The 12,119-nt window shown below is 36.7% G+C and overlaps 1 protein-coding gene across 10 annotated transcripts in view; it reads right to left on the bottom strand.

Moving 5' to 3' along the window:
• Nucleotides 1–12,119, bottom strand: part of LOC117984920 (homeobox protein cut-like) — a 226,937-nt gene that overhangs the window by 122,272 nt on the left and 92,546 nt on the right. The window contains exon 1 of one of the 10 annotated variants that reach the window (XM_069500694.1): nucleotides 10,339–10,422. The exons of the other annotated variants lie outside the window; for them this stretch is intronic. Within the exon in view, the coding sequence (XP_069356795.1) occupies nucleotides 10,339–10,365 (27 nt within the window). The 5' untranslated portion in view covers nucleotides 10,366–10,422. Of the gene's footprint in view, nucleotides 1–10,338; nucleotides 10,423–12,119 lie in introns of those variants that run through there. 10 annotated transcript variants of the gene reach the window in all.

The raw sequence follows: 12,119 nt of genomic DNA, 5'->3' as shown, positions 1-12,119 counted from the left end.
ACACTTTTATTACCTGTTATCTCCCAAAGCCACCATGATCCAAACTTCATAGTCGCTGATCGTTCCTCCCTGTGTTGGGGACTATGTTGACTCCCTGTGTTGATACGCAGAGAAACTTTCAGCTTTTATAAAATAACTAAGGTCTGGCAAGCGCTGGCTCTCTCTCTAATTATCTTTATCATTATAATATTTTGAACTGGACACAACTACAAACACAACAGCTATATGAACTCTAAACTGAAATAATGAATAATGTGATAAACCAAAAAAAGATCTACATTAGGCGTTTTGGTTGGTTCTAGAGTCAATTACGTCAATTACATCAATAATTCCTGTGGCCAGGCGATAGACAATAGCGACAAATTTTTGTTATCATGCGAACACAATAGCCGCTCTATAACCGCTTCAGGTAAAATGTCTCAGGTCTATTGGCGATAGACAGGTATTAGGAGAGAGGAGCTAATCATTATTAGATATTGAATTTTCGTAACTTTGGACTCATCCGCTTTCTAATTTACTAATGAATCCGAGTGGTGCTGCCATTAGCTCCCCCCCCCCATTCACCCACGAGGAGGTGGGAGGGGGTGAAAGGGGTAAGAACTCGCGCGAATTTTCGTCTTTTATACATGTAGAACGATAATCCGATTGGCGATTCGGGCGTTCCACATTCGAATTTTCGTGTGTTTTCGTTAAGTTTCGGTACAGTGATGTGATGTTCAATTTGCGGGATTGTTTTGTTTTACGTTATTACTTGGATTGAAAAGGATGTACTTAATTTGATTATTATCGAATGGTAACCAACTAATCATGTTTTAATGTGAGTGAAAACTATTGCTAGATGGCCACAGAGCTCTTTAAATAGAGGGTCATCTTAGTACCAATTGTTTTATTTATATAAGGTTTTATTTATTTTTATAAGGCCGATTGTCTTCTTTTAGGGTTTCGTGCCCGAAGGGTGCTAACTGGACCCTATTACTAAGCCTCCGCTGTCCGTCCGTCCGTCCGTCCGTCCGTCTATCGGCTGGCTGTATCTCGTGAACTTGAAATTTTCACAAAATGTGTATTTATATTACCGCTATAACAACAAATAATAAAAAATTCAAAATGTCCGCCATGAAAATTAAAAAATGTTATTTCTTTTACGATGGTACGGAACCCTTCGTGTGCGAATCCGACTCGCACTTGGCGGATTTCTTTTTTCTTGTTAGATACTTATCGCTTATCATTGCGTGAAAGGTTTGCTTGTCATCACAGGTTTGAGCTTAGTTTAAACTGAGATTACCGAATGAGTCTAATTTAGAATTTTAGTAGCTACCTAATTTACTTTTTTCTGTAAATCAGTAAAGTTATCCTTACTTTAATAACATGTAGGTAGTGGAAAATTGGCAAAATGTGAACAAATCTCGGGTCTAGCGTGCAGTGCATTAACAAGCCAATATTGAGTTAGCGAGTCAATAAAACTGAACGCCAAGCTCGCACCTGTTCACATGGCACAGATGTGTGGATACGAAGAGAAGGGTGTTGAATTACTATTTAATGCCTACGCGTGGAGTGTCTCTGAGAGGAACGCAATGACTTTTTCATTAACGCAATACTTAGTATGTTTTATAATATCAAACCAATATTGAGTTGGTGCCTGAACTGAACGCCGACACATCTGTTCGCATGGCACAGATGTGTCACGTGTGGGATACGAAGAGAAGGGTGTTGAATTCCTATTTAATGCCAAGGCGTGGAGTGTCTCTGAGAGTAACGTAATGTTTAATTCTTCTTTAACGTAATGTTAGTATGTTCTATGATATCATCGATCATTGAACCAGCCGAATACCAAGTCAAGTATTTTAAGAGTTAAAGTGTTAAAATACTTTCATGTCATGTCTGCGATGAATTTTAATTTATCCTGAAAACTATAAGTACTGTCGTAACGAGAATACTTATAGATGTACAAGTCAAGACAGAATCGAGTTTGATTTAAATAAGTTGGCACCATAATCACTAGCCATGTTATAAACGCAAAGTGTGTTTGTTTGTTGACTTGTCCTACGAATCACGTGTTGCTACGCGATGGATGGATGAATGGATAGACGCGATGTTTTGTATGGTTGTAGTCAAATACCTGGAAAGTGAATAGGCAATTTTTTATCCCGGAAATCAACGAGTTCCCATGGAATTTTTCAAACGTTATCATCATCACGCCAGCATCAGCTACTTTAATCATAAAGTTTTGGCACGTTTTTCTAAAGATTTTTAAGGTTTACTCAAAGAAAAAATAAATAAGATACATCTTAATCTTTAGTGTAGGTAAAATAAACAGGTAAGTATGTAAAGAAATGTAAGATCTGCGTAAGAGTATTACTCTATGTTATATTGGGCGGGCGAAGTTCTGAAATCTATAGGTGTTACCGTATCGGCAATAACTTTGTCGGGACATTCATTCGATTGTTAGAAGTTTCGGGAATAACCGCAAATTGCACCGGCACCTTTGATGTTTTATTAGGTGGTCTGAGTTTGTTTTACAGTAGGTATAATACGCGGCAGAAAATATTGTACATCGACCTTTTTCTGCCGAAGAGAAACTCTAGTTTCTAAGTAACAAATCCGATCACTGAAGGATCATTAATTCACCACAGTTTAGTTTAATTACAATTTTTTTTACACCAACCTGTTGGGCGAGCGATCTGATAAAGTTTTGAGAGACGGCCCGTAACATTGAGTAGCTAGATTCAGATCTGAGCCCAGCTAGCCAACGGGCCAACGGTACCCGAGACAATGCGTGCTCCGATAGGCATCTAAACGAGCTAGTTTAAATATTGTTTAGTGCGATCTTGGTGTGTGATCATAAGCTTTGTGAACGTCTGTTGTTGATAAACTTCGTGCTTTTGTCTTTTGTAGAGGCGGGTAGAATCTATAAAGTATAGACAATAGCCACAGAGTAAGGATGGTATGTTATGAACAACCAGAGGTTCGACGAAGCCATCTAGACAGAGCAATCGTGCGGTAGTCTGTAACGAGCGACCCGGGGTCTCCGTAGTAATGGCGGAACGGGACGGTGAAGAAAAACATCGTGAGGAAGACAGCATGTTTGAGAGTTCTCCATAATGTTCTCAAAGGTGTGTGAAGTCTGCCAATCCGCACTGGGCCATTATGAGATACAACTCTCACTCTACTTACTGCTCTTTTTGTATGTAATACGGATGGCAAACTGCGATCAAAAGTCGTAAAAGGCATTTCCACACCAGCGAGGAAGCTCGTGCGAAGCACCAGAGAGGTGAGTTAATCAATGTAAAGAAATGTAAGTGTTCTGTAAGATACCTAAACAAAATCCATTGAACAAATTGTTTTGAACGCTGAAACTCAACGACTGTTGTTAAAATATGCATCTCCATAATTTACTTAACTATACCACAGTGACTTACAATGTAGGTAGATAAATCTGTGACAATAACAAAAGTATGAAACTATATTTATTTAACCTACATTTAAAACAAATGACAAAAAGGCGACCATCGACAGTCAAGCGCGACGAATTTGACATTTGAAACAAAGATGGCAGCCCGCCAAGCGCTGTCGACGCGCGCATCAATGGCGCCCATTCACGATACATCACCCGAGACGAACGGACGTGCTGCACCGATACGATGAAAATAAATTAAAACCTCCGACTAATTGTAGCTTTGAAAGTTTTGAACAAGATTTATTTTAGCTTCTCACCCTTTCGATTAGTATTTGTATATGTCTTTTTACTACAAAGGAATGATTTCGTTTGGTAATCAGGATACATTTTCGATTTGGCTTAGGTTGCCAATCGTATAAGCTGGAAGTAACCTGTTAAATATTGCGTGATAGCAAATACGATATTTGTCAAGGCTTAGCAAGCCTTAAATACCTTGCTTAAACGATATCAGTGAGTAATAAAAAATAAATAAAAAAATACTTAGTTATTTATTAGTAACTTTTATTTGAGTTTATAAAGGTCTTAACGATAATATCTTTGAAGCCATGTTTTTATGTCAGCTGATATTCGTATCTAATTATGTTAACGTAAACAAATTTAACAAATTTTCTTTAACGATTTTTATCTGGGCTTTCTACATAATATTGTTTTTTGGGTAATAATTAAATTTTCTTTTATTCTAATTTTGATAGTATTTACGAAAATCATCACTCTCCTAACAGATTCAACAGGTGTTCTTTAGGACAGAATAAAAAAACTGATCAAGTGCGGGTCAGAACTCACATAAGGTAGGGTCCATGTTAGTTACTACAGACTTTGATTTTTTTTAAACTATCTATAAAACCTCATAAATATTTTAAAATACCTAGACTGAAGTCCTTACCTTGGTACCTTGTTTTATTACAGAACTAAAAAATACTATGTAGTGATTTTTACGTAGGTTGCCCCATAGCCTGAAGCAGTCTCAAAACAGACAGATAACCAATTAAGCGTAATTATAAATTAACGAAACGAACTAAAAGTCGACGCTGCAAATATTACCGAAGGACAGAGTTGGGAACTTGGAGCAAACTTTGCCGAAACTTTGCCGATGAGATACAAATAGGCATCGGAATTAAGTTGCTCACCATTTCCACTGCCTTTTAATTATTTCCCCCTGCAGGTGGACTTCGATTAACGTTTTGCTTAAACATATACCTAAATAAAGACACCTTGCTAAAAAAAGTAAGAATAAATTATATCCAAAGTTCTTCTAGTTCCAAAGCCAAAAAATCCAAAGTTCTAAAAATCTTAACGAAATACTGTTACTTTTGCAATAGGTACCTATATCGGAGATTTATAGATGACTGGCTTATGCTCGCGACTTCGTCCGCGTGGACTACAAAATTTCAAACCCCTATTTAACCCCCTTAGGAGTTGAATTTTCGAAGAAGAACGACGAAGAAGTTGAAGAAAGTTGAAAAATCCTTTCTTAGCGGATGCCTACGTCATAATAGCTATCTGCATGCCAAATTTCAGCCCGATCCGTCCAGTAGTTTGAGCTGTGCGTTGATAGATCAGTCAGTCAGTCAGTCAGTCATCTCCTTTTATATATTATATATAGATAATAGAATCTATTTACAGAACAGATCTATAATAATAAGAAGGAAACAAACTCCTTGCCTGGATATATTAAACTAATTGACCTAACTGACCCGCTCCGGCGTTACTAGAGTGGAAGGTTTGAAAATCGGTAAAGGGGTGGAATTTTCAAAAATCCTGGAACACGAACTTTTTCATTTTTATGGATATGTCGTGAAAAATTTCTTCAACGACGACGATTTTCATCTCCTATTAACCTAACCCCCGGAGGAGTGAAATTAAAAAAATCTTGAAATACGTATTTCTTCATTTTTAACTGGATCTGGGTTTTTAAAATCCTGTGGAAACTCTTTAATTTACCGGTATAATAAGTAGCGATGTCATTCTTGAGGTCTTTATGCTGAATGCAAAAAATCACATCGATGTATTGCTCCGTTGGGGTTTGATTAAAAGTCAAACCAACAAACAAACACATTTTCACATTTATAATAATAAAATGTTAGTAGAGATGTGGAAAGTGCAAATTTTTTATATTAAATGTGCAATAATTGACGTAAAATTTCTTAACCATTTTACACCCTAACAAATTGCTCCGAACACAATTCTCGCGTAACTAGATCAATATACTATGATGCAATTATAAGTATTTCGTTTAAAGGAGAAAAGGGTAGGGAACAGGAATTAATGGGGATCGATCGGATTAAAAGTGAAGTTTGGGATTTGAACGAAATAGAATTAATTGAGGATGGATTTTGATAAATACTCGCCGATGCTCGGGACTTACTTATAAACCGTTTAGAAGTTAAAGTGGAAAGGATGCTGGCGACAATAATCCTGTTTTTATTTATTGTATCATCATCATCATCATCATTAGCCCATATCAGCCCACTATTGAACACGGTTCTCCTCTCAGACTGAGAACGGCTTTGGCCATAGTCTACCACGCTGGCCAAGTGCGGATTGGTAGACTTCACACGCCTTTGAGAACATTATGGATGCATGCAGGTTTCCCCATAATGTTTTCCTTCACCGTTAAAGCAAGTGATATTTAATTTCTAAATTAAACGCACATAACTCTTAATAGTTAGAGGTGCGTGCCCGGGATCGAATCCCGAACCCTTGATTAGGAGGCCGACATCTTAAGCACTTGGCTATCACCACTTCACCAGGAAAAGTGAATCTCTTAAAATGAGATGATAATAGGCGCTTACAGACAAGGGTCATTCAGATATTCCCTATGATATACCTACCTTCAGTACTTTAAATACAAACCTTGCTTGTAGACGCACAAAAAGACCTACCATCTATTCTGGGAGCGATCTCGAGTCAAGAATCCGAACCCAATTAGATTCGAACCACGCACCAAATGGCTTGCGATGACACCACCCTTCCGAGCTTTGATGTGTAATTAAGCGATCGATGTCGCGAATTAATTGCTTTCGTGAATTACTACTGAAAATTATTAAAAAACTGGTTAAATGCGCGTCATGAGGGACGTGTCACCTAGTTGTGACAACGCATATCAATCGATGCGACTGTTAAGCAACGTTGACCCAAGTCAGTAACTGGACCTCCAATATCGATCACCTGATCGAGTCCGTATTTGGCCTTTTCGTTTCCTCCTTGTTTCGGAGATCAGGTTAAGCTATCAGTCCAGGTCAAACCTAAGAGTCGAAATCTCGTTCGTCGAGTTGTATGCGGAAGTATCTGGGAACTCAACGCATTATTATTCCACAAAAACTTCTACCATTATGTGATACATGGAAAAGGGGTCACGACCCTCAGCAATGAGAAATACGACGCAAAGAGAGAAGTTAGATTTTTCCGTACAAAAATATCGTAAAATCCCCATTGGCCCACTTTCTTGGCGGACGGTCCTACGTACTGTACAGACGCATTAAAATTGATCAACACATAACGACGTTATCCACATAATACACGGACCCTTCTCAGCGGTCACTTCGACAGCGGTTGCCAACCTTTTCCAAATTTTACACCCCCTACCACCCCCTACCACCCTCCTTGCACCCCCTCAAATTTCAACCCACTTTTTACGTCAATGTTTTTCTATAGAAGCCACGGTAACTAAAATGCAGATAAGTCATAAATGGTCAGTTGTGAGTTTTTCTATTTTTTTGATTCATATTTTATTTGATATTTTTTTAGATCATTGGTAGATTATTGGATTAATATATAAAAAACAGCTGACCAACACCGATTTCGCTCGGATGGAATTTCTGAAATCATCATCATCATCAACCGATAGACGTCTACTGCTGGACATAGGTCTCTTGTAGGGACTTCCTACGCTGCGCCTTCTGGCGCAAGGACACCATTTTAGCACCGTGGGCCCCAAAAGATAATTTTATTTCTGAAAATTTTCTCCTAATAGTCTATGTTATCTCTAGAATAAACGTACATGCAAAATCTCAAGTTTCAAGACGCAGTGCCTACAAACAGTTTGAACTGTACGTTGAAGTCAGTCAGCCAATTTCTTCTAATATCAAAAATATTGTCTTCAAATAAACTACCTATTTAAACATATTTGTAGCTGAAATAGGTAAATTTTAAAGATTTTTATAATCTTTATCTTTAGAATAGGTATTTATTTTAATTAGCATTTCTTGTGAAATATCTGGTTTTTATTTATTTATTGTTATTCTGCCTTCGCTCATATCTCGATTGTTGCGTTTTGCACTTAGCTGCGTTCTTCTCGATGTTAGTGGCCGGCAGATATTTCAAACCCACTTTTTACGTCAATGTTTTTCTATAGAAGCCACGTATAAATGGCGAGGGATATCAAAACATCTCCTATCAAAGGGGGGAGGGGGGCAGGTTTTAGGGAAAAGGATTACGTAACGACAAGGATGCCTTTTAAAACGTGATGTGGGGTGTTCGGTGACTCGTCTAGTTTGTTTTTGATCGCTCGGAAAATTTATTGAAGCATAATTTGGACAAGTCACTATTACTAATTTCAGTTTTTACCCGACTACGCTATGGCAATGTGTTTTGGACTTGGGTTTGGTACAAACTGTTACATTAATTTGACGTATTATCCTTATTTGGCGATTTAACATTCCGATACGTTATTACCTTCCTACCTTCCTACCTTCCTACCTACCATCGTAGGTGTACCTATTGCTGCGATTGTTTTGGTGTGTTGATACTAGCCGCATAAAACAAGTTTTGTACTGAACTTTTAAACTGCCATACCTACCCCTAACATCTAAGCATTTTCATTCCCCAAAACTTAGATATTATTTTATTTATTCTAGACAAGTTTAAGTCTTAATTTTAATCAGCGGAGTACATTTTATTCGTATAATTCTAATTTGAATTTGGATACACATTATACTTAAATTTTAATTAATCATAAATCTAATTGTGATTCTAACTCAAGCGTGCATGAAGAACTAATTCAAAGTCTGTCTACTTTTTCACATATATTGCTATAAAAAATATTAAAATAATTTATTCTTAATTTATAAGCATTTAATTGAATCCGAAAATTTCCGCTCTCTTCTTAACACCAACTTTAGTAATTGTTATTTAATTTGCATATTAATCTAAATATATAAAATGAAAAGGTGACTGACTGACTGACTGATCTATCAACACACAGCTCAAACAACTGGACGGATCAGGCTGAAATTAAGCATACAGATAGCTATTATGACGTAGGCATCCACTAAGAAAGAATACTTGAAAATTCAACCCCTAAGGGGGTAAAATAGGGGTTTGAAATGAGTGTAGTCCACGCGGACGAAGTCGCGAGCATAAGCTAGTTTATATATACAAAAGGAAAAGCTTACGGACTGACTGACTGATCTATCAACGAACAGCTTAAATTAGTGGACGGAGCTAAGAATGGATTTTTGAAAATTTTGACATTTGTGTAGTCCACGCAGACGAAGTCGCGAGCATAAGCTAGTCGATTACAATAATATCAGTGAATAACTATAAACCTAGATAAAGTATATAAATCTCCAATTTTTCCGCTTATATTAATTCTTCATATTGACGCACGTTAATTCGCCTCCGGGAGGGGTGTGAAAGGGTGACCGAAGGGGGTGAAAGGGGTCCAGATAACGCGGGAGACATAAAGCGTAGGAGATCGCTAATTCATCATAAGTTAAAGGGTTTTTATGTACGCTCTCTCGGACGATACTCTTTGTACGGGGCGCAAAAAAAGGTTGACGATGTCTGAAGCGATACCATTCGGCGAGGTAAAAAAATCGACGCCTCTCAAAGGCTAAACGTAGATGAGTTATTAATTAACTTTCAGGGAAATTTTAGAACTCCCTGGCACCATTCTAGCGTTCGTTTGTGCGAGCTTCCCTAGTTCCACGTCCATTACCGGTTAGAAGCTAATTACTAATTGCATGGACGCTTTTCTTTGACCTTTTCCTTCATTTCATGCTATGTAATGAAGCATAATGTAAAGTATGTATAAACTGCTAGTTATAATTTTAAAATAGCCTTATTAATACAACATGTCCAGAGAGACCTTCTACAAGTGGTACAATTGTGATAATAATAATAATTATCTATTTATTAAAGTCTGTTTATGTTTGTTGTTTGTCTGTCTGTATGTCTGTTACTGTTCATGGCTTAACCACTAAACTAACTTTGACGGGCACTGAGCATGCATCTTACAAGAGTTAGAGGGATTAAAAATCCACAATCTAGTCAGCTAGTAATCTATTATTCTTTGCAAATAAATCTAATGTTATCAACTCATTTCACTGTAGTGAATACCAGATTTGTATAAAACTAGGTAAATCTGGGTTAATTACCAAGCCCCTTTAAAATACCGGAAACCCAATATGTACATAGAAGAACAATATATGTCAATTAAGCAATTAATTGATTCAAAAGGGCTCAGGCGTCCTTCGTTAGAAGTTTTTCCTGGAACCAAATTGGTTTAACTCAGCGTGCCACGCTCTTTCCCTTTCAGATCACGTCAAGTGTTCTACATAAGGAGTTGACAATATACGTAAAATGAGGATGTCCAAAATCCCCCCCTATCCACATAATTATGATGTGCCTAACTCAGAAGTCAAGTTAGAGCTGCGTGCCCGGGATCGAACCCACGACCTCTAAGGCCGACTTTTTAACCTTGTTCTTAACCTAAGCTATCACCACTTCTTGGCGTACCTATAGTATCTATGTAATTTCTAGCCGAAGTGCGGTTGTAACTGGTTGTAGCCGGTTAAAACTAGATGCAACCGCACTATGGTTTCCAGCAACCCATGTGAAATTGGGGCGATACAACTTAGGCTATATAGAATAAGCTTCCTTACCTCCATGTAATAATTCCAAATTTTCATAATTTTGACCAAACTTCAATTAAGTAGGTATGTATTTTTTTAAACACGATTGTCCATTTATTTGGTTGTAACTTAAAACTCACTTGAACTTTTAAAATGTGCTTATAATATTTTGAAACTAGCCGAATGAAAACTTTTTTTATTTAAAGTAGGTCATTCCAAAGATCATTTACCTAAGTACGATAATATAGATAAGTACGATAGTTAAATACCGTATTACTTAAGTTTTAAAAAATTTAACTTTTTTTTCGCGTTATCGTACTATTATATCTTGATTATATCGTTCAACACGTACAATATTTTTTTTATAAACTTTTTCAAGTTTATAAAGAAAAATATTGTACGTGTATCCGATTAAAAAAAAAATTATAGATGCGTGTATCTGCAAATTGGAAAAAGTTTAAGTCAAATCGGTAAATTTTTATGTTCGAAATTCGAAAATACGGCCTCATCGCGTGAAACGCGCGCGAGCAACTGACGTACAGATAAACGCATCGCGTCTTATCTCAGTAATTAACATAACCGCGCTCCCAAGCTCCCATGCCTCCTTCGAAACATATTTGCATAGCCAAAGAAATCGTATGCTAATCGACGCATCTATTCGACCCCATTCTCGACATTTAATATCGGAATCAATCGCTAAAACAGGTTTAAATATATGATGCGTCTTTGTACTCGCCTAAGATAGGATTAGGGTTAATTCACCCTCGAGGCCAGATGTCAATGTATTGATGTTTAGTGTCGCGAAGAATACGAATATCGGAAATGGGTTTTTTATAATGCGCGCACGGAATAAATCTTGTGCATTGCACCTTTCACTGATCTAGTGTAAGAATGAATAATGGAACCTTCTTCGTGTTGATACATAGTTGGAATAAATTTTAGTTGGATACTAAAAATGTATGATATATTTTTTTAGTGTAACCTAGCTACTTTATTTTTTACTTTTATTACCTACTTCTGGTATGAAATATCAATGTAAGACTGGGTTAAACTGCTCGAATTTTTGCATGTAGGTAAGTTTTCTTGTTCTTCTTTTTCGTAAACCACTCAATTTTTTTCTAAAATGCCACCCAAGCGAAGCTGGAGCGGCTCAGTTATTTTTTTAAATAGAATATGGGAGACTGATTACGACATGCCTAGGTTAAGGACGTATTAATTACTTGAGAAAAGATTCGAAAAGGGTATTGCCAACTAGTCAAATCAGAAACGTTTTATCATCTTAAACCTCATATTTAATTAAAAATTGTTATCAAAGTGGCTCAAAAATAAAAGTAGACTTGAATTTTACGTATTTTGAAATGCATGCAGTCAACACGATAAAAATTTTCATTGATGTGGACTTGGCTTTACTTTAATTTTATTTGTTAGGTACACAAAAATACTGTGATTATTACTTAAAAATTGAATAACTAAGTAATTATAACTGTCGAATAACTATAATAAGTGTGACCCCAACGGACGAACTTTAACCGATCTTTAACAAACAGTTCAAAGATCTCAACCCTTTCATTTCGTGAGAAAAAGGAGGAAACGTTAATTATTATTCGCATATTAAATAGCTGAACTGAACCGGATCCGAAAATAATATCGAATAATTATTGAGAAAATATATTTTATTTGGGCATTAGCATATGCAAGAGGAATAAATCATAGAACAATCGAGTTAGGGGAAGTTCAAGCTCGTTCGGATACTCGGACTGGTTTTCTCTTTTTTTTTTAAATTTATTGACCTACATGTTATGGCAAGGGTC

Source organism: Maniola hyperantus, chromosome 9 (genome assembly GCF_902806685.2).
Source record: "Maniola hyperantus chromosome 9, iAphHyp1.2, whole genome shotgun sequence".
NCBI classification, from domain to species: Eukaryota; Metazoa; Arthropoda; class Insecta; order Lepidoptera; family Nymphalidae; genus Maniola; species Maniola hyperantus.
The sequence above is the reverse complement of the archived record's forward strand: the minus strand, read 5'-3'. Positions and strand labels throughout refer to the sequence as shown.